This window comes from Rhinolophus ferrumequinum, chromosome 6 (genome assembly GCF_004115265.2).
Source record: "Rhinolophus ferrumequinum isolate MPI-CBG mRhiFer1 chromosome 6, mRhiFer1_v1.p, whole genome shotgun sequence".
Classification (NCBI taxonomy): domain Eukaryota; kingdom Metazoa; phylum Chordata; class Mammalia; order Chiroptera; family Rhinolophidae; genus Rhinolophus; species Rhinolophus ferrumequinum.
Genome location: NC_046289.1, coordinates 44,456,546 through 44,479,817, shown reverse-complemented (window position 1 = coordinate 44,479,817; position 23,272 = coordinate 44,456,546). Strand labels below are relative to the sequence as shown.

At 42.1% G+C, this 23,272-nt stretch overlaps 2 protein-coding genes across 4 annotated transcripts in view; one reads left to right on the top strand and one right to left on the bottom strand.

Moving 5' to 3' along the window:
• Positions 1–8,697, top strand: part of ZWILCH (zwilch kinetochore protein) — a 30,987-nt gene extending 22,290 nt beyond the window's left edge. For 2 of the 3 annotated variants that reach the window (XM_033109570.1, XM_033109572.1), the window contains 5 exons: positions 1,695–1,831; positions 2,927–3,022; positions 4,202–4,314; positions 7,352–7,467; positions 8,562–8,697. In XM_033109570.1, coding sequence (XP_032965461.1) covers positions 1,695–1,831; positions 2,927–3,022; positions 4,202–4,314; positions 7,352–7,440 — 435 coding nt within the window. In that variant the 3' untranslated portion in view covers positions 7,441–7,467; positions 8,562–8,697. The remainder of the gene's footprint in view (positions 1–1,694; positions 1,832–2,926; positions 3,023–4,201; positions 4,315–7,351; positions 7,468–8,561) is intronic. The other variant, XM_033109571.1, reaches the window with a different exon arrangement.
• LCTL (lactase like) lies at positions 7,474–22,419 on the bottom strand. Its single transcript, XM_033109573.1, has 14 exons — positions 22,286–22,419; positions 21,614–21,753; positions 21,077–21,240; positions 20,337–20,424; positions 19,969–20,078; positions 18,425–18,553; positions 18,228–18,323; positions 16,250–16,304; positions 15,992–16,153; positions 12,258–12,532; positions 11,608–11,734; positions 11,216–11,415; positions 10,254–10,317; positions 7,474–8,818 (listed from the first exon to the last, which is right to left on the bottom strand). Exons 2-14 carry the CDS (start codon positions 21,729–21,731, stop codon positions 8,703–8,705), a joined length of 1,704 nt encoding a protein of 567 aa, XP_032965464.1. The 5' UTR covers positions 21,732–21,753; positions 22,286–22,419; the 3' UTR covers positions 7,474–8,702.
• Between the last annotated feature and the right edge of the window lie 853 nt (positions 22,420–23,272).

Genomic DNA, 23,272 nt, shown 5'->3' with positions numbered 1-23,272 from the left:
TATGATAATGGAGGGCCCACAGGGGAATGGTTTGATAATGTTTTTTTAAATTTAGAAAGGTAATAACGTTTTTGAAAGTTAGAATACTGTATAGGGCAAATGTACCCTAAATCTCATCACCCAAATGAGTACTCTTATTTTTGTGAATTTCCCTCTAGTCATTTCATGTACCTGGTTTTGTTTGTTTGTTTGTTTTTAGTGTGGTTTGACTCCAAACTTTTGACACAATAGTCCTTAAACTTGAGAATCCCAGGAAGGCTTGTTAAAATGATAATTCCTAGGCCCCAGTGACTCAATAGGTCTAGGGTTTAGGAATATGTCTTTTTAAATAAGCCATCTCGTATTCCAAATGATTCTGATGTTTTTCCCTTACTATATTAGTTTTCTGTTACATAACAAATTACTACAAACTTAAAAGCTTAAATGAACACAAATTTATTATCTTACAGTTTCTAGGAGTCAGGAGTTGGGCACATTTTAGCTTGGTCCTCTCTCAAGAGTTTCACAAGGCTGAAATCAAGGTGTCAGCTGTCTGCACATTCCTCTGGAGGCTTGACTAGGGAAAGATCCACTTCCAAGTTGCCTCATTTATTGTTGGCAGAATTCATTTCCTTGTGGCACTATGACAAAGGTCTCCATTTTCTTGCTAGCTGTTGGCCTAGGACCAGTCTCAGGTCGTAGAAGTTGCTTGTGGGTCCTTGCTGTGTGGCCCTCTCTACACCTGATAGGCGTTTTGTTTCTTCAGAACCAGCAGGAGAACGTCTCTAATCATTTTCTTTTAAAGAACTCACCTGATTGGGTCACAGTAATGACCGAAGTCTCCCTTTTGATTAATTCAGAGTCCATCAGTTAGTAACCCAGTCATGGGAGTGACATCCCATCGTATTCAGAGGTTCTGGCCTCCCTCAAGGGGATAGTATTATACAAGATGTGTACTCCAGGAGGTGGGAATCTTGGGGACTATCATAAAATGCCACCTACCGTATTTACCGTGGATTATTTCCTTAGGATGGGTTCTCAGAAATAGGATTAGAAGGTCTGAGCACTTTATACTTGGCATTATAATACATTGCCAAATTTCTAAAGTTTTGCACCCATTTACTAGTAATATATGTGAGTGGAATCTTATCAATATACTTGCTCAGTTTCTTGGTACTTCAGGTTTGCTACCTATTTTTAGAGGTGGACACCTCCGTCAACCTAGCTCAAGAGTATTGAAGTTAAGAATTATTTTGTGGATTTGCCATTCCATCTGGAGAGGCTAATGGGTGTCATGAGTCACCCACTTAGACCTCCTTCATAAAGCAGTTCTGTGATTTGCCTTCACCAGAGAATATGTATAATGGTTTTCTTAGAACAGTCTCAGTGAAGCCTTTACTTACAGGTTAGTTAGAGGAATACCGTGTTTCCCCGAAAATAAGACCGGGTCTTATATTAATTTTTGCTCCAAAAGACGCATTAGGGCTTATGTTCAGGGGATGTCCTCCTGAAAAATCATGCTAGGGCTTATTTTCCAGTTAGGTCTTATTTTTGGGGAAACACGGTAGTATTGAAAGATGGTATATTCTATCTCGCTGTTTTTTTCCCTCTATGAATGAAGCATTCACACTTAGGTTTAACATGCATAGCCATATTCTTTCCAAAGGTTCCACTTCTTTAATTCCTTATAATACTTATACTTTTTTTCATTCCAGGAATATTTTATTTCTCCATCAGTAGATATACAAGAACAAGTTTATCGTGTTCAAAAACTTCACCATATTCTAGAAATATTAGTCAGTTGCAAGCTTTTCATTAAACCTCAACATGAGCTCCTCTTTTCTTTAACACAGTAAGTATTTCTCTGTTGTTTACCTATGTAAAAATGTTTCTCTTCCAAAATAGTTCAGCCAAAATATGTGCCTTTTTTTTTATTATCAGTTAGGATAGAATCTATGCACTCTATTTTCACACTCTAATAGGAAGCAAAGGCTATGGATTCAGAAGAAATCAGGTTTGACACTTGGCTCTAGCACTTTCTAACTTCCAGAGGAAGTTCCCTTTTACTGCATCTTGTTTTCCTATCTACAAAAGGGATCTATTAACCTCATGTATTTGTTGTCAGGATTAAATGATGTAAAGCATATAAAGTACATGTCACTTGCTAGGTACTTAATAAATATTAGTTCCATCCCTTTTCTTTACATCCTTATATATTTGGGCCAAACTAATTGCCAGCCATCTGTACGAGTATAACTGAATTGAATTAAATATAACCAGACCTCTCTGTCAATAGTATTGCTATAATTTTAGAGATTTCCGCCAGTCAGTTTGGAATAATCCTGATACGTGGATTGCTGGTGTCTTGTGTGTATTGGAGGGCTCAAACTGGAAATAAGTGAACCACCCAGTAGAAGGACTGGGTTTCTTTTTCCCTGTGAAAGGAAATGTACCACTCACTGTCTTTTCCAAAACTAGAATTTGCCTTAGTCTTAAAGGGAAAAGTTTGAAATTGTTATTGGGTTTTTTTTTTCCATTAGTAGTATAAATAAGTTAACTCTTTAATTCCCCAGACTCTGAAAACCATGAAGGCTGTATCTTTCTCTCTTGCCTCTTTGTTTTTCTCTTTCTGATAGGTCTCTCTCCCTACTTAAACCTTTATTTGGGCTCAACCTAAATATGTTTTATGTTTATGAGAAATATGTATATTAATTTTTAAAAAGCAAATGACAGTTCCTTTCAAAGAAAAACAACACAGGCTATGTTTGTTGGGAGCTGGGGGTATTGTGTTTGTTTTTGCCTTTTGCGTCCCTGAAAAGATTCTGTCGTGAATGTGGTGGTTAGTGGTATTCAGTGACACGTTCCCTTCGAGCCTTAGATTACACGGAAGCCTTTACCTCCAAGTGGCAGTTTCTTCTAAAAGAGCTTCACGTTTTCATTTGTTTAGATCCTGCATAAAATATTATAAACAAAATCCTCTTGATGAGCAACACATTTTTCAGCTGCCTGTCAGACCAACTGCTGTAAAAAACTTATATCAAAGGTAAGCACTTTAATAATTAAATAATACTTTAAGTCCGGTCATGATTCAGTGTCTGCACCAGGGGGACCCCCTGACCCAGAGCTGCTTCACCTCTGAAACCGGAATCATCTTACCCCTTCTCAGGGCGCGTCTCATGGAGTTCTCCCTCTGCCTTCTCCCAGACCTTCTGTCTACTCTCTTTCGACCGTTGGGCCTCCAGTCTTTCATTTTTCTCTCAATTTGTAATTCCTTTGCCAGACAGGGTAGAAAGTATAGCCAGAAGGGAAATGACAGCTTGGGAAAAAAGTGATCAGGGTAATGGCAAGAGAGTCAAGGCTATGGCAGTGGGAGTGAGAGAAGAGTTTGGGGTTGGGGAGATAGAGAACGGTGAGGCTAAGATGAGATTGGCCATCCACATGGACACTGAGTTTGCCTCAAATGATGGCCTCCCCTCAGCATATCAGGTACTTGAACTTCCTCTCACACTGAAGTCACTCTATTTATACCTTCCCTTTATTTAGTTCTCTCTTATTCAAACCTCAACAGTTCCCATGAAACTGCTCTGGCAAAGATCACCAGGGGCCTTCTAATCACCAAATCCAATGGACACTTTCCAGTAAAACAGTGTTTTTTAGTCCTGGTGTAATTAGCTGGCCCACCAATTCTTTCTCTTTTAGAAAGTACTTATAAGGCGGTTTAGCTTTAACACAATTGCTTTCTTGAACCTATCGCCTTCCTTCATTTCTGCGACATAACATTCTGTGTTAATTTTAATTCTACCTCTCTAGCCCACCTCCAAGACTGAGAATAGTTCTCAGCCAAGTTCTTCCTCTGTCTGCTTCTTATATGCGAGTTTTCAGCAGAGCTCTATCCTCTGCCCTCTTTTCTTACTTTCTATCTTCCCTGGGCGATTGCATTCATACTCAAGGCTTTAATTCCTCTGGGCTAATGAAAATTCATAGCCCACATTTCCAGCTTCTCCTGAGCTTCGGACCCATGTTTCTAAATGCCTGTTAGATGTGAATCCCCAACTTCAGTGTCCTGTAGGCAGTTCATACTCTAAAATCCAAATTTAGAATCGTGACCTGTTCATATCTTCTCCCTTAGTGCTCATCACATAAGGACTTTACTAAAGGACTATAGAAAGAAGAAAGGAAGGAAATAACTAGGTTTTTTTCCTTTGATGTTTTTATTCCTTAGTGAGAATCCACAGAAATGGAGAGTGGAAATAAGTAGCGGTCAAAAAAAGGTGAAAACAGTTTGGCAACTGAGTGACAGTCCACCTGTAGACCATCTGAATTGCCACAAACCTGGTAAATATGGTTTGTAATCTATTTAGATAAATTGAAAATGAAAATAAAATGTTACTGATAGAGATCATTATTTTAGCTCTTGTGCCCAATTTTAAATAATTTTCCTGAACTCTAGGTGTAAAACATTTTTATTCTGAAAAAAAATCATGAAGAGGTGCTTTTTTCATTATCCTGAATAGAGGAACTTTTATTAAAAGAAATCAAGCAATAGGGACATAGGAGTAAAAATAGAGTTAGAAGATTGAAGTGCCATACTTCACACTTTTGTGCCCTGTTTAAAATAGTGATTATATTTCTACTGTAATTTCTTCTCTTTGGAATAAGGGTTGAGATTTCTAATATTCTATCAAAGATGGTTCACATTAGTCAAAGAATGTCTTTCAGCCTCAGGTGTATTTAGCTGGCCCACCAAGTTCTCCTTCAGTAAGCACCTATGAAACTATTAGTTTCACATCAGTGGATTGTATGATGCTGTTGTCTCTTATTCGTATAGGTCTTAAATGTCTTCATTCAAATATTGCAAGGATTATCCAAAATCAAATCTGATGGTTTTAAGACAGAAGCCCAGAAGACTTCAAAAGCCTATAGTTTACTACTGCTGGGACTACTAATAGTCCTATTTAAGTGATTGATACCTTGAAAATTATTTCCAGAAAATGTTTATCCTTCTCCCCAAAATATATTTTGATTCAGGGATAATGAAATCTCTCAACTAGAATTGGAACTTCTCTACTTGTATGGCTAAATTGTATAAGTCCTAAAGAAACTGAAAGAATTTTCCTGAGAATCATCAGTTAAAATCATGCTGTCTTTTCTAAGTGATATAATACATGGAAGCTATAAAAGATTAAAAATCAACTATATAAAAATAGAAACATTCCTGCATAGCAAAAAATACAAGAAGCCAAACAACAGACAAATGATAAACTAGGAAAAGTAATTTGCAGCTCTAGTTCAGAAAAGGAGCTATATTCCCTAGTAAAGACATTTCAGATCAATAAGAAATATATTAATAACTCAATAGAAAAATGATCAAGTAAAATGAACAGTTTACCAAAAAGGAAATTCAAATGTCATCTTAAAAATAAAAGATGCTCACCTCCACCTATACAAAGAGAAATGCAAATTTATGTGTTACGTTACATACCATTTTTCACCTGTCAGTTTAGCAAGATCAAAAAGTTGGATGTCACAGTGCTGGCCAGGACACGGGGGAACAGGCAGTCAGCCTCACACATTGCTGGTTGGAGTGTAAAGCTGTATAGCTCCTGTGGAAGGCAACATTCGCCAAAATTTTACAAGAATACATTGTTTTTGCCCAGCAGTTTCATTAATAGGAATTTATTCCACACACATAACCAGACGTGCAAGAAGACCTAAAAACAAGGTTATTAACGGTAGTATTTTTACAGTAGCAAAGTCCTGGGAAAAAACATGGAGAATGGGGCATAGAAAAAGGTCTGGAAGGATACAACCAAATTCCTGAGGTGTGGAATGGTGAGGGCAGGGGTAGTTCTCAGCTTGGCTGAACATTAGAATCATCTGGGGAGCTTTTAAAGTTCTAATACCCAGATGCAGTAAATCAGAATCTCTGGAAATAGAGCCTGGACATCAATAATATTTAAGTTCTCCAGGTGATTCCATTGTGCAACTGAGGTTGCGAACCACCAGCTTAAACATTTTATTTTATCTCCTTATGTTGTTTCAGGTGTTTTTTTAAAAAAGATATGTATTACTTTTATTAAAAAGAAAGTTTTAAGGACATGAACATATGTGATACATTTTTGAAAAATACCATTTTAAAATTTTATTACATAAAGATTAAATCTCTGTTATGAGGAAATTCATGCAAGATTAAACACCTTTTTCCAATGATGCTAAATAAGTGAAGTATACTGAACATATCTTTTAGAGTCTTTATGATGCAGTTCCTTTCCAAAAGAGTGAAAGTTTTTTTGAATGTTAGAGTTTAAACAATTTGATGATATATTGGTCCCATGACTCCTTTTATGAAAATAAAGAATTTTTATGAAATTCTACATGTGTGCTTAGAAACACAAACTCCATTTTAGCTTGAATCTTATAACTTCTTCCACCCATCATGCATTCTTTGTGTGTTTGTCTAGAAATTATTCAGAGACCTTTGGCCCAAAGCAAGACCACCTGTTAAAGGAGGACCTCATTTGTATTCAAACAAAGCCCTGGTTGTAAATATTAAAGCCCAATAATGATTTATTTTTTTGCCAAAGATCATTTGCATTTAAGGAGTTAGATTTTCTATTTCATTGTACTGAGCACTTAGGTTGAATACTAGTTTTTCAGAATATCTAATGGTATGATACTCTTGAGTAAAACAGTTGACATCAAGAGCAGGAAGACTTAAGAAAGAAATGTGTACCTTTGTCTGCCCTGGGGAGAGAGAATAATGATTTGGAGTTAGTGGGGGAGAAAAACAGTGTCCACTACAGTGCTGTTCACCCAGTGAGTGCTCCGCAAATGATTGTTGGTAATGGTGAGAATTTGGAAACCAAAATGTTGAACCACAAAGAAGTGGACATAATTTCATCTAAATGTTAATTGTACCATTTATTTTGAAATACAACAGTCATCTGGAGAAAAAAAGACAGATATGTGTCTAGCCCTAAGACTACAAATGCCAAGTAGTAAATGTTTTCTGAAATACATGTTAAGATTGGAAAAAAGACAATTGTTTAACCTTAGTGGATGAGGCACAAAAAAATAAAGCAGTAGGTTCCCAAATTTAAAATACATAATTTTTTAAAAATCTGCTTTGTCTTTTAGTTTTTTTAGTCATATTTTCAGTGTACCAAGAAGGTTAACTATTTAAAGGAATTATCCTTTCTGATTTTTGTCTAACAAATTCTCTTAAAGTAGAATTTGTAGAATTCTTAAAGTAGAATTACCTATGTAATTCAGACTACCTCTCAATTATTGTAAATTTTCTAGCATGTATACATGGTACAAAAGCCAGCAGGGTAGTAAGCAATTCTGATCTCGCTATCTTTCTGATTTACAGATTTTTCTGAATTAACATTAAACGGTAGCCTGGAAGAAAGGATATCCTTTACTAGCATGGTTACCTGTAGCCAGGTGCATTTCAAGTGAAGTGTGCTGATGGAGGTCCTCTGTCAGGTAATCTGTTCACATTTTGTTCTCTTTGAATACTTTGTAATGTGTTAAGTACCTTAAGTTTTAGTTCTTTCTACAACAGAAATGCCGACTTAATACATTAGGAATATGGATTACTTATCAGTAAGCCCATCGAAGCTGACCAGATGTTACTGAGCGGTGCAAGTCTTTAATTTCCTTTCTACCTTCTGTAGTCAACTAAATAGGTTAGTTTAATCCTAAAACCAGAGAAACAAAAACATTGTTTTGTGTGTGGTAGTATCTTTGTACTTTACATCTGGATATATAGAGTAGAAAGAGAGTTTGATTTCAAAAACATTGATGGAAGGGGGAAACCCTGAACAGTCATAGTATCAGTTTGACATTGAAAGCGAAGGTTAATTAAAAGCAGTTTTACCCCAGCCGCATTGTAGGACTAAATCCCCCCGATGTAAATACGATTTTTAAAATGTTTAATTTGAAATGGTATTAACCAAAGGTTTAATGTACTGGCATTTTCTATTATGTTACTGTTTTTGTGTTTCAGAAACAACATTAAATAGAATCAGATAAGTAAAATGCCTGATATTATTCTTTCTTAAGCCGTGTTTTGTTCCCAAATGGATATTAGTTAATTTTAGCATAGTTAAGAATAAAATGAACCCTTATTTTAAAAAACAAAATATCTAGTTAAAGAAAAGATACACAAATTAAATATATAATATTTCTTAGAGATGTTTCATTGAGTGAAGCGAATTGAATTTAGAAAAGTGTATATGCTCATTTGTTTGGTCCCCACCTAATGCTTTTCCCTGGTTGCCTGATAGGATTTACAGCCTGAAAGGATTGTTATCTTAGATAATCAACTCTATCCATCATTTGTAGGACAGTGCTGAGATGGCATTCATTTCTACATTAATGTTATGTTTCAGGACAGATTTAAAAATGAAAGCAATCCAGTCATAAAACAATCTGTACACTATGAGCCCTTTTGCCAACTGAAAACAGGTGCATAATATACAGTAAAATAAGTTTGACTTTGAGAGGGGTGAGATGACAGGTGAATTTTATTTTATTTATTAAATGCTTATTTTTATTTTCTAACTCTTAAATCCCAGCATCAGCCCCAAAAAGAAAGAAGAAAAAGTAATTATTACAGATCCTGAAAACAGAAATGTATGTAACTCTTCGAAGCCAAAAAAGGAAGAAGATCCAGAAGATTTTCTCTGCAAGGTGAAGCTGCAGAATGTAACCCTGTCTCAGCGCTGTCTTTGCAGGAGGAGCATTAGGAGAAGCGCAGCGATTAGTACACAGAGGGTACAGACTGTAGGTACCACGATCTCCGTCGCCATCTGCATGTGACTTAGCAAAGGCTCTGAAACAGGACAGAGAACACCACCACAAAGGGGAATGTGATCATTTTAGCGAGTATTGCTTCATCCTAAAAGCTTTAACTGTATTGGAAAAACTTGGAAAATGGCAGCACACTTTCTAATTCTCATATGCTATAAAAGAGAATCTGGTGAATTAAATGTTATTAAAAAAATCACAGGTGGGCTTTGGAAAATATTTCAGAAAATATGGGGTAAAGAATGCCTACATGTGGCTCTTCCATTGGTACTGTAATAAAGTCTAAATGTGTATCAGTATGCATGCTTACCATAATTAATGTCAGAACAGTAGCAGCTATATTTCATGGTTTCTATCATTTTCACTGGGGGGATTGGTGAAAAAAAAATCCTTGGGAAACATTTCCAACCTTTTGAAGATGTTATTTTGTATCTTAAGAGGTCTAGGAGTTTCTATATTGAAATTTTGTATGGTAATTCTTGCATAGTTAAGTAATAGTCTTGAAGCATTAAATGTTAAACGTATATCATGGACATGAATATAGAAGTGGACATTGATGTAATACCTGCTTTTAGGTTTTTTGCCTGGCACTCTGGTTGCCAAGATAAATAAGGCATAGGCCCTACCCGCTCTCATGGAGTCATAAGCTCAACAGTAAATTCTCCATCATGTCTCTCACAATAAAATAAAAATTTAATTTAATGTCATATACATTCTTAAGATTGCCTGGTTATTTAGATGGGGGTAAGGGGGTGGGCACAGTGGTATAAAAATAGCTGAATTGGTGGGACTTTGTCTAGCACTTTCCACCTCTGATACCACATTAAAGGTGAGTTTGTTAAAACAGGAAGTGCATTCCTCTGATAGAGAAATAAAGACAAAAATTTTTTTTAAATGCTATGTGTTGGCATTTGTTGATGTATATAGTTGCATCTTTGTTACTCTGTATCTCTTAGCCTTTTAGGTCCCATTGCATAAGAAATGATGCTTTCTATGAGGTGAGGAACCTTGTTTTGTTCATTGCTGTGTCCCCAGAGCTTAAAACACCCCCTCGCTAATAGTGAGTGTTTAACAATTACTTGCTGAATGAGTGAATGTAATATCTAGAGTGTTCTTTGACTTTTCTTCATTCCATTTGGTATAATGGTTGAATTTTCCCCCTCCTTCCTCATAGCCCACTATAACAAAATAGTAGATTTATAAGTTTACAGTAGGATTCAGAAATGATAAAACTATAGAGTGGATAAAATATTTCTCTTTTTGGTAGGTTTTTTAAAAATATTATTTAAAATGCTTATAAAATAGGAATTTGTCATTGCATCAGAGTAAAGAAGAAATCCATTTTTAATCATGGTTTTGGAAGCTTGACTTAGGGTAGACCCACATTTTGAGGTTTTTGGTAATATCATTATACAATTATGTGGTTTAATTATCAAAGGGAATAATTAAAATATACTAACCTGCAGCAAGCATCTGGTTGTTGATAGAGCAAGTTTCCAAGGCTTTGAAGTACCAACTTTTCACCTAAGAAAAAGCCACTTGATAAGTAATGTTGTCTTACACTAATTTTTTGCTGTTTGAACTTATTTTTGGAATAGTGTAAGATAAAAAATGTTTTAAATCTGCTTATAGCTTAAAATAGTTCATATTTATCGAACATCTATGTCTGTCATTATGCGGGGTCAAAACACAGTCTTTATTCTTGAGGAGCTTATAATCTAGTGCTTTTCTAGTAACACAGAACTAGTGACTGGCTGGTAGCTATCTGTCACTGCTTCCATGTATATTCCCACTGGGCTCACCCTAAAAGAATGTTGGTGAACAAGTAAGATTTTGTTTTAAAAAATATTTTTATTAAGACATTCCAAATGACAATTAGGTGCAGCAACATAGAGAGCTGATAGGAAAATGTATAGGTTATTGAAAACGTTTGTAGGTTTTAAAGGATTATTAAGTTTGATTATTTTAAATCTCATTTTGGAGCCAGTGCATTTGTATGACTGCCGCTTGGTGGGAAAAGAAATGAAAATTATGTAGTCGTTGTACATTTGATTTACTTAACTTTTCATGTATGTTGAAGAATAGGTGGTATTTGTTTGCCTTACAATACAACGTTTAGAATAACATATAACTAAAAGTCTCTGTTCACTATTATAACCTAAAGCAAACAGGACTCCTGCATAACCCTAGTCTGCCCTTAATATTCTGCATGTTAGGACTGAAGTTTAAGGCGTGCTTACCCCTTCTAAGCAAATGAACAAAGAGGTTGTGTGAGTTCCGGGAAGAGACAAAAAGCCACGCTCCCACATACCTCTGTCCTCCTTCCTGGAGGTGAGAGGAGAGGTGCTCGCCAAACTCTCTCACCCCAGCTGCCTAGTTCTAAAATCCAGAATGAGTGACATGGGTCATTAATCAGTCCTACCTCTCTTGGATTGGGAAACCCATTGGCAGTTATAATCTTCTTATAGTAATGAACCGAAGCCTTTGGATAGCGTGGCTTATTTCTGTTGTTAAATTTGACATAGTAGAATCCATATCTATCTGAGTATCCATTCTCCCATTCAAACTTATCCAACAGAGACCAGGAAGTGTACCCTTTTATGTGAGCTCCATCTTTTATAGCTGCAAAGACATTTTATGCCATATTTAATATATTTAATTTACTTGGAAAATAATATTGTAAAGATAATCTTAAGTGTTTTCATTTATGACATATTAGAAACAAGTTTTCATCAGTCATGTGTCTTATCAGATTTTGTCCAGGTTAAATATTAATAGAAAAATATGTGAAGACAGTCTTGGTTTGTGTCTCACCTTTTAGCATTTCATTTATATATCCTTTGAGGTATTGGATTCTCCACTTGTCACATAAATGAGTGCTGTGTAATTTTTGAGATGCTCCATTTTCCATCACATACATGGGAGGATCACCATATTGAGTCTGAAAGTGAGTCATAATAACGAATAGCTTAAAAATTCCAATTTACAGGTGGGTTTCTGAGTCTGAGACACATGTAGGCACACACGTTCAAGCCTGTTATATTCTAATCGAGTGTGTTTATGTTTGGCAGATGCCAGTTCACATGTTTATTTAGAGATGAATGTAGGCAGGAGGCAAATTCATATGAAAGAATACATTTCTCAATAAATGAGCGTCATTGTAGAGAAAATGTATTACAGGTCTTGTTAATACATTGTTATACACGTATTCCATTTCAGGTGAGAAGGGCAGTAATTATTTTGTGGAATAATTGTGGGGTAAGACTTAGCTACAGTTGTATACATTGAAAGGTTATTGACAGTAGGCATTAGTCTATAAGTTCTACATCTAGTACCCTCTGAAGTATGAGTAACTGGATTTATTTTGTTTTATTAACTTTAAAATGTAAGTACCGGTGCTTAAGCTCTACAACCATGAATTCAGGTCAAAAATGCCTTTTAAATAGCTTAATTGTTATAATCACCTGGGCAAAGTTAAGGAGCCTCCTGAATCCCCAGGGCACAGAATATAGCCACGTAGACCCCAGATCAGGCCAGTTTGGGTCAACCAGTTCTATTAAGTCACGATCGTTCTGGTAGCTGGGACCCTGGCGGGAGGGGTAGTTCTTTGCGGTGATGTACCGAGTCGTAAAATGACCCAATCCCAAGAAATCAGATGTGCCTTTAATGTAGCTCTTTTCCTGGAGTGAGAACTCCGGTAACCTTGACACATCCAGGCCTTGCTCTGCACTCTTTCTTCCTATTGAGAGGGAAAAATGGAATTTAACAAAGTTTTACTTACAATTATTTTATGTACCATGATGATGCTGTCATGTTCACTTAAAACCTGTTTTCCAGATCCTGGACTTTGTGATTCATTTGTATGGAAAATAATAACCGTAGCTTTTCAAACTGGAATTTTGACATTTGAAGACTATCCAAAAATTTAAAAGTTTACATTGCTTAAAAGTAATACTTTCACAGATTATTCAGTAAGTGGTATGTGGACATCTGGAAAAAAGTAAAAGTTGGATTCCTGTATTATTTCTAACATTGAAAATTGGTGGTTTTGGTTGCCTCTGGGAAGAGAACTGGAAGGCCAGTAAGGGGGTAGGGGGGTGGGGGGTATGGTGATCACATTCGTGCGTGGTTGTAATGTAAGCTGGTACACGTCTGTGTTAGGAAAGTTTGAATTTTGTCCTAGCTTTCAAAATTGTAACAGTCTATGTCCTTTCATTGACCAATTCTAAATCCATCCTACATTTTACTCACACATGTAAAAGGGTATATGTACAAGGATCTTCATTGTAGACTGAGTAGGAAGAGGTTAGAAATCATCTAAATGTCTATTAGGAGAGACTGGTTAAATAAATGATGGGATATCCATCAGTACAGCACTGCAGCCATTGAAAGGAATGAGGCAGCACTTTGTATACCAACATGGAAAGAATGCCAAGATACATATTTAAGTGAAACAAAGATGCAGAGAGTTGCATATCGTAAATACCACCTAGCAGCAGTGTTTTTGCTCACACGTGCACAATCCATATCCGGAAGTATGCTTCCTCCTGGGGAGGATGGGAGCAGTGGGGTAGGGAGGTGGGGGGCAGAACTGAAACTGAATTTTCACTTTGTACTTTCTTTAAAAAATTTGAAACATGCACTTCTTTATATAACCTATCAAAAAAAAGTTTTAAATGAATAAAGAAAAGTAACATTTTTATGCATTGATATAAAATATAACCATTAAAAATGTTTCCACAGAGGCTATCGGTTTAGATTAAATGAGTGAAAAGTTTGTATTATTAAATGCATTTAAAATATCAGCATGTTATTACTTTCCGCTACATTTAGTAACTTGAGAAAAACCACACAACATATTCTCATTGTACTGTCTTAATACAGTAGCCACTTACCACGTGTGGCTATTAGAATATGGCTAGTGTAACTGCATCTGTAATTCAGCTACACTAAAGGACTGAATTTTTAATTCTTTAAACTTCATTTAAATTTAAATAGGCACAAATGGCTAAACGCTGTCATATTGGACAGCACAGACACATTATATGTCTGTATAATGTATATCTGTATATTCATCTATATATGTATATATATATATTACATATCACATTTCCATCATCACCAAAAGTTCTATTGGCCAGCACTGGTCTAGAATTACTTTTGTTCATATATTTATTGTGACTAAATGGGTGCTTGAGATGCCTGAAAGTAATTTGTGAACAAAATTTCAAGCAGATGCTTTCACTAAAGAAAACATCAACTGCTTAGAGGATCCTTCTTTCCACATTGTATGAAGTGAAAAATTCAGCCCATTTTCCATTTGAGTTATCACAAAGCTGGAGTTGGTGGGGTCTGGGATGATTGGCCTTAAGCCCAAGAACTGCTTTATGACAAATAATCAATTTGGCTTTTTAGTGCAGTCCTGTTCTGGCTCCTGCAATGGCCTCTGAGGGGCCCAGGGGATTGAATGCCCATTTGAGTGATGGGATGTGTCTGCAGGAACACTGCACTGTGTGCTCACAAGGGCTCTTTCCTTGTGCATCTTGAGGAATCCTTCTCAAGATTCTGAGTGTACGTGTATAAATGTGTCACAGAATTGCTTATTGCCAAAAGATTTTTAGAGATTATTTTGTCTAATCCTTCATTTTCAGATGATAAGACCAACACCCAAAGAGATGAAGCACCTTGTCCAATTACTGGTTAGTGAAGGGCTGGAGTCAGAAGTTGCTGCTCCTGTCCCAGATGAGTCTGATAAATGGTGCTTTAGAAAGGGAAAGTTTGGAAATGCTGACAGTTCTCTCTTAGTCAAACATCCAAGATACCTGCGTTGTGTGAGGTTGTAACCTATTTCAGTGTCATCCTTGTCTCCCTTTTTTATTTTTATTTATTATTGTTAGTGGGGTGCAGGCTGATACCTCTCAATCACACAGAAATATGTTTAAATTCCTAACACCAGACACCGCTGGTTGCCTGCACAGTGGTCCCATGTCTGTCTCCTTCCTCGCCCTCTTCCTCACCCTCCTCCAAGGGACTGTACCATTTATGGGAGTCCCAGACCCTCCCCAAGGCCCTAGTCCTGGTGGCCTAGGGCCCTCCAGGGCATGTGACATGTTTGTCCCTTGAAGCACAAAGGGAAGGCAGCTTCCTGGGGAGCTGTTTCCTGGGAAGATTTTCCTTGTTTTTAAAAACAGATATGACAGAGCTATTTCCTTTTTTCTGCCTCTGGGTGATGTTGTGTGAAGACGTGATGCCTGGAGCTGCTGCAGCTGTCTTGTTCCCACAGGGAGTAGTTAATGGACTAACTCAAGGTGCCAGAATGGAAAGATGGAATGGGCCTGGATCCTCAAAGACATTCCTGAGGGCTGGATTAACTAGTCCTGGATCATCCTTTTCTGGACTCAGGTGAGATGGTAAATTCCCTACTTTTCAAGCAATTTTAGTTGGAATTTTCTGTTATGTGGTACTTAAAAGCATCCAAACTGATACAGTCTTGTGAGCTCTACCTGTCTTTATTCTCTTCTCTGACACTGGAAACCAAAGCTTGGAAAGTATTTCTTAAGTGACAGAAAGAACCAGGGTTAGAACTGCCACTGCCACAGTTGTGACTTTGAAGTCTTCTACTTCACTGCAGTTAAAACGGAGTGGAGTGGGGAGGAGGAGCCAGGACAGCAGAACATAAAAGCAAGCAGCCCAGAGAATTGCTTAATTTTTCTCTTTCCATGTTGAGGGATTTATTTGGGTGTCCCGTCCTCCCTCCACACCCCCCACGCCGGCACAAATAACCAGTTCTCAATTCCTTGGGGGCTGGTGATGCCTTGAGTGCCTCACCCAAGCCCGGTGTGTCCTTCCATTGCCCTGCCTTTCGGTCATTGCATGAGTTCAGTGCTGTTACTGTGGAGTCTGGAGTTTAGAATAGGACTTGGCGGGCAGCCAGTTGGCTCAGTGGTTAGAGCGCAGCGCGCATAACACTTAGGTCCCCGGTTTGATTCCCACGTGGGCCAGTGAGCTGCGCCTTCCACAACTAGATTGAAGACGACGACTTGGCCTAGAGCTAAGCTGCTCCCTCAACTAGATTGAAAACGACTTGCCATGGAACTGATGGGTCCTGGAAAAACACACTGTTCCCCAATATTCCCCAATTAAGAGAGAGAGAGAGAGAGAAAGAGAGAGAGAGAGAGAGAAATGGGACTTGGCTCACCGATATGCTCCTTCATAACTTGGGGGTAGTCACCAGCATAAATGGGGTTGGCAAACCAGCCCAGGCAGAACTGCAGGTATCTCTCAGCAGCTTCTACGTCCTTGGGGTTACTAATGTCCACAGGTTCTCCCCAATCGCAGTTTAATGAAATCCCCACAAGCCCTTACAAGAAAAGAAAGAGAAGCGGGTGGCAGGTAAGGATGACATCGCTCCTCTGGGTACTTGTCTGTCCTGGGCACACGTGGTGGTAAACCTCACCTTGCTGCTTGCTGCGCCATGTGTGGTGGTAAGAATGCCAGGCTTGGGCATGGGCCTGAAAGAGGAAGGAATTCACCCGAGGTGCCTTCCCTGCCCATTTCTCTCCTCCCTGTCAGTCTGAGGTGACCTTTCCTGCCTAACTCTAGAGATCCACGTAAAGTCCTGTCATTTTCATTAAGTCCAGCCTTGATGATCCCAATCTATAGTCTGCCATCCTCTAACCTCCAGAGGCACTTATTTGTTTTTTGTACGGTAGAGGAAAATTGATCTAAATCTGGCATAAACACATAAACCACCACTTTGTGTTATTTCCTACTTCGAAGATTTTTGCGGAAGTTTCTTGCTGTGTATCTTGGTTGTCCTCTGCAGTAACTCGGCAGTGCTTTTCCCATAATGAGCTCGGAAGTTAGGAAAATACCAAGCATCTGGAAAATCTTCCCCCCATATTTTCTACCAGTGACTGACTGATGTCTTCAGATCTCTGCCTTTTAAATATTCACAGTTTAATATATCATAAGCCAAATTTAGAAAGAGCAAATTTTTTCTTTAATACGAATTTGAGGGTCTGATATGTCACCCAGTGGCCCCTTGCCTTCCTTCTGGATCAGACTGTCCGCCTTCTGCTCAGAGTCCCCCATCATGCCTTGCATCCCTATCCCCAGTCATCCCCAGTATGCGCATATGCAAGGTCTGACAATTAAGTTCGTGAACTTGTTGCAACGATGTTGCTAAACTTTTTTGATATCAAAGGGATTATTCATTATGAATTTGTACCACCTGGGCAAACAGTTAACCAAGTTTACTATTTGGAAGTGCTGAAAAGATTGCATGAAACAGTTAGACGACCTGAACTTTTCGCCAACAATTCATGGCTCTTGCGTCATGACAATGCACCAGCTCACACGGCACTTGTCTCTGAGGAAGTTTTTAGCCAGTAAACAAATAACTGTATCTGAACACCTTCCCTATTCACCTGATCTGGCCCCCAATGACTTCTTTCTTTACCCGAAGAGAAAGGCAATATTGAAAGGAAGACATTTTGATGACATTCAGGACATCAGGGGAATACGACGACAGCTCCGATGGCCATTCCAGAAAAAGAGTTCCAAAACTGCTTTGAAGGGTGGACTAGGCGCTGGCATTGGTGCATAGCTTCCCAAGGGGCGTACTTCGAAGGTGACCGTAGTGATACTCAGCCATGAGGTCTGTAGTGCTTTTTCTAGGATGAGTTCGCGAACTTAACTGTCCAGACCTAGTATGTCCTGTAATGTGACCCGATTCCCTCCCTCCCTTCTCAAGCCTTTCTGGTAGCCTTATAACTCATGGTAGGTCGCCTTCATCATCCTCTCTGAGTGTTTCCGTCACTTTCGTGCCCTAACTGAGCCTCCACTACAGCTCTTTCCAGCACAGGCCATTTTTGTTTTCTCACACCACACACACCTTAGGGAAGTGTTTGCCCTGCTCTTTATTGCTGCTTCCAAACTATTTCCCCTTCCTTCTTCAAAACCCCAGTTCTGTTGAAGTCCATGCTATGAGACGAGCGAGCACGCCTAACCCCTTCTGACTGCTGGCCCTCACCATTCTCCAGTTATTTCTCATTCATTGACAGTTTTTGCCCCTAGTTCACTGTCATCCCTCCTTCCTCCTGTCACCATTCCACACGAGACAGTTTAAGCCTGTAGATGACAAGTTTTCACACGCATGTGCTCCGTCCTTAGGCTAGATTGTAGGTTCTAGACAGCAGCCACTATTCTGTCTTAGCTGCTGTGTCCAGCAGAGCCCTGGATTACAGGACATTCCCTCATAAATCCTTATAGAAGGAAAGAGGACGGTGCAAAAGTGCTTTGGAATATGCTGGTTTTGAGGTGGAGTGGCCGAGGACCGAGCTCAGGCTTAGACCCCTGGGGCAGGCTGAGCTGACACGGGTTCATCCCTCCACATTGAACCCAGCCTTCCCTCCCACAAGGGCCCATCTCACCTTAATGATGTGGTGTGCCGCTTTGTACAGACCCGTGCCGTGGAGCTTCAGGCCTGGGGCATGGTGACCCGTCTCATAGCCTTTTTCTGCCATTTTCTACAGGGATGGCAAGTGGGGACCGCAGGACCCATAAGAATTGGCAGGGTACACTCGGTCTGGGAAGTGGGTTTTCCCACCTGGAGAGGGGTCCTGCTTACCCGAGGATCACTGAAAGTGACCCAGTGCTTCACCCGGTCCCCAAAGACCTCAAAGCACAGATTGGCATAATCAGTGAAGTACTTGGTCATGCTTATGTTCTGCCAGCCGCCGTACTCGACTTGGAGCAGCTGTGAACATACGAGTGGAGAGAGAAGCAGAAAAGACCTTTGGAGCCAATTGGCCAAGTTTGTGGAAGAAAGATGGATGATCACAGCTACAGAGGATGTTTAGAGGAAAGGAGAGCAAAGATGCAGGGTCGTGGGCGTTCAGGCTTGAAGATGGCGGCAGAGATGAACCATGAAACAACATAAATGTGGAAATGAGCTGTGTGACATACAGACAAGATGGAGGAACTTGACAGATTGAATAAGAAAATTTGTAAAGGGAAAGAGGTCTGATAATGGGAAAATAGTCTTGAATATAACTTTTGAAGAAATAAGATACGATACTGGGCATAGAAGCTCTGATTAGGGTTTGGGCAGCCGTACAGATGTCAGAAACCTGTTATGAGAATGGGTTTCGCTTTCTTCAGCAGGGGGCTCTCTCCCACCCAAAGGCACCTGCTTACAAGGGCAGATTTTCCCAAGATTCATCATTCCATCAATATTATCTACCAAGCTCTCCTTGGTGGGCTTGAGGGGATGCTGAAGTGGTAGGTTAGTGAGAGCAATTAACTAAGGGAGAGGGTGGGAGGTGGTTTCCAGTTAGTTCATCTCTCTAATGCCTGCTCTAGGCCCTTAGTCCCAGCTTAGGGGCCTCTGGTGACTTCCCTTCGCACAGAACAAACCCTCGTTCCCTTAGCTGAGCTGTTGAGGCCTTCCAAGTTACGTGTGTGCAAACTCTATCCTTTCCCCTCCTGCCTGCTCTCAAACTCCAACGCAATCACTTGCCCAGCCCTTCCCTGCCTCCTGGCCTTGCTCCTTGAGCTAGAACACCCCTTCATCCCACCTCATGCCCCACCCTTCCAAGTACTGACAGGACTCCACCTCCTCCCCAACAGCTCCCTGAAGCCATGTCTCTATCCTCTGACCTCCCGCCGCCTGTGTTACCGAGAGGGACACACAGGGCTCCTGTCCCGGCTGAGCCACGATCCCCGTGGGGCCTTGTTAAATGAATGTGAATATCACTTGACAAGTAATGTCTGCCAGTGATATTCTTAAGCACGGGGAGACTTAGTGGAAATCACTTGGGGAGGGGCTGGGGCTCATACGAGCACATAGGGGGCTGGCTCAAACAAACTGGGAAAAACGTCTAAACAAACTTGTTAATCATGCCGTGTCCTTTCTGTCTTTATAGTTTGATTTGTTGTTTTTAGGGCAAATGTTTCAGAAAACATCAAAATCTGCACTTATCACTTATTACAAACATCAGTGACACTAGCGTGATCTCCGGCCATTGGTGAGTCAGAGAGATTTCTCTTTCACTCCCTCACATTTTTCGGTCCAGAAACCCACCTTACCCCCCTGCCGCAGGATACCCCAGGTCCCCAGACCAGGCTCCCCCTGCTGAGTTCTGTGGGCCTCTGAGCCTGCACGGCTCTCACCTGTGGGAGATCCCAGTGGTACAAGGTCACAATGGGGGTGACGTTGTTCCCCAGAAGGGCATCGATGAAGTCGCTGTAGAATTTGATTCCCTCCTGGTTCACTTGGTCAGCTGAAGGTGAGATAAAAGGGGACTTGACAAGAAAGGGCCGTGGCCTTGGCCTTCTGCAACGCAGCATTCGTGGGCCCGAAGGCACCTTAGCCCACCAGCACCTCGTCACGCAGACGGGTGGTTTATGTAGACCTGGGAGCCCAGCTATCTGCAGAGCCTGTGAGAGCTGCTGCCGGAAGAAACCACGTCAGCGATCTCCCTTCCCAGGACTCACGGTGTCCCTGCAAAGCAACATGGCCCAAAGGGGCCCTAACTCACCTCGGATGCCAGTGGGTAGGATCCGAGGCCAAGACAGGGAGAATCGGTAGTGGTTCACGTGCAGCTCCCTCAGCAGAAGGATGTCCTCCTGTGCAGATGGCAGGAGGCAGGGCAGGGTCACCTGGGGCCCTGGGGTGGGCAGGGAGGGGTCACACTAGGGGCCCCCAGGCCAAGGCTCACTCCTGTTCCTACTACTGGTGGGTGAGGGAGCAGCTGTCCACATCTATACAATAGGTGCAATGCCATCTGCCCCCACTTCCTTCTAGGAATATGCCAAGAGTCAAATAAAATGCAGGCTATGAGGGCACTTTGAGAAGTCCATCAGGGTGTTCCTAAAAAACTTGGGTGATGAATTCCCCAAGAAGTCAATCCAGAGAGGAAAGTGGGTGTGGAGCAGAGGGATTCAGGATGAGCCGGTCCCACTCGCTCCACAGGGGGCCCACTCACATGCTGGGCCCAGGAGTTCAGGCCACGCTAGCCTGCAGGTCCTGGGGCCGTGGCATCAGCCCTGTGGCCACCCGGCACTTGGACCAAGGCCCTGGCTCAAGGAGGGCCCTGCTTTCCTTCCTTCCTACATCCACCTTCCCACACCCCGCATACGCCCCAATCCCCACTGGCACTGCACCCTTTGGTGGGGGTGTTTAGCAGAGCACTGGGTTGACGTCGTCACCTGGGCTCCCCGGCCTGTCACTGCCCACCTCTCAGCTCACACATGCTCACACACACACCCCTTCACGCACCTGGACCTTGTAGTAGCCATCACAGGCCACATCTGCTGTTTCGTCCCCGAGCACCTTCCCCTTCCCACTGTGCGTGAAGGCGTCCCAGATGCTGGCCCCTTTCCCATCCTGGTCCCAGGCGCCCTCCGTCTGGAAGGCAGAACTGCCCACGCCCCAGGAGAAGCCTGCAAGCAGAGACCCCACGCTGGGCTCTGGGCTCCCCAACTTCTCACCCAGCACTGGGGCTATGGTGTTGGGCCGCAGGGCAAGTCCCGTCCCCAGTTGCCAACCCCTGGCTCCCTAGGAGTGCGGGCATGAGGGGCAGGATGGGTGAAGGCATAAGACACTACAAACATTAGTTTGGACAAAGTTAGCTCTGATTAGCATACTGTCTGCACGGTCACTTCAAAAACTGTCAGGGACTTCCATTTTACAACAACTACAAGGAGTTATTTTCCACATTCTACCTGTCAGGAAGCTAAAATACCAAACTCCTTGGCGAGCCAGCCAAGGTGGGCAAGCTGACAGACAGACAGACCTAAAGAGGAATGGACATACCAAGTGGGAAGGTTCCGTAGTAGAAGGAGGCCTCTTCTGGGGATCCCGTCCTGGTGGCCCCCAGCCTGGGTACCAGCAGTAGCACCCACCAAAGGGTGACAGCCGGCACTGGCTTCATGGCGCCCGGCCCTCCCCTATTCCTGGAAAAGCACACCTGACAGGTAGAGGCCCACACAGCTAGGATTAGGGGGCCAGATCACAGCCTGGGGCGAAGGCCAGGATGGGAAGAGGACAGGATGAAGCGGGGCGCGTTATCTAGAGAAGGGTTGGTTGTGCTGGGCCCCACCCGCAGAGGCTGATGCTGAGTACCAGGTGGGATTCCTGTGTGAGACAGTAAGGAGGGGATGAACACGGGGCTCGGGCAGCGCAGGGGCTGATGGGAAAGGCTCCAAACTCCGCTCCCTGTGTGATGGGGGAGACCCAGCCCATACCCTGTGAGAAGCCCCAATCTAATGGGAAAACCACCTCTGCCATAGGGAAGCTCCAGTCGGGTAGGGGAGGCGCCTGCAGCACCCCCACCTACACACAGTGGTATGAGCAGAGAGACAGACCCCTCTCCAAGCTGGGGTCCGTGAACAGGGTCTCCATTTCAGGGCCTGCAGTCCTAAGGGTCAGGGTGATTCCGTCCCACTGGGCTCCCCTCTCTGATGCCAGCCTAGCCAGCTTACTTACCTAATTGTCCTTGGTCCCAGACTCCCCAGAGCAGCTGCTGGTGGCCAGAGGGTTCTCAGACTGACAGCCAGGGCTTGTGCTGCCCCCTGAGAGCGGAGCCCACAGTCCAGCCGAAGGTTCTGGTTGGGGGCGTGGTCAGTGGCCTAACCTCCCTCCCCTCCAAAGAGCTTCAATATCCCATTTAGTGGGGCGGCCAGGAATGCTGAGCTGGCCCGTGGGGCCTGAGTCAGCAGCCTGGCAGCTGGGCCTTGGGCCTGTGGCGTAGTCAGCCCTCTCCCAGGGCAGAGGGGCAGCGACCCAGGCCCCCTGGCCCTTTCTGGGCCTGATGTGCCACACCTTAGCCTGCTAAGCTTGAGGTGGGGATGGCAGAGTGGGGCTCGGCATATGTGGGCACTTGTCTCTGTGTCTACCCCTCCCTGCGGCCAGAGAACATTCACTGTAGAAGGGAAAGTTGGTTTTTCCACCTCGCCCTCCTCTTAGGACCCCTCATTCATTCCTTCACTTACTCATTTAACCAGGACTACCTTTTGGAACACACCCTCCCTGGAAGCTCAGCACCTCCTTCTCCCCACCCTGGCTGCCCAGGTCCCCCACTGGGGCTTCCTTCACGGCAGTGCCCCCACTTCTCCCTTTCCCCTCTTGCAGCTCACTTCACCTCACTCAGCCTGCATCCTTCTTTCCTTTAGCTGAACCCTCATTGTGGTTCTTTCAGCTGGGAGGGGTTTGCCCTTTTGTAGTTGATTAATTTCTTTCTACTCATCCTTCAGGTCTGTGGGCAGCAGCACATCCTACAGGAAGCCTTCCCTGACTCCCCCCGCCCCCCAGCCAGGTTAGGATTTACCCCTCCAGCCCTGTGCTTCCATGTCAGCTGTTTATTTGTCTGTGTTTCCTGCCCACCTCTAGGCTCCTGGGAGACGGGCATGCCTGCCGTGCTCACCCAGCATTCCCAGCACTCAGCTGGCACTTAATCATGTGAGTAGAATCTAA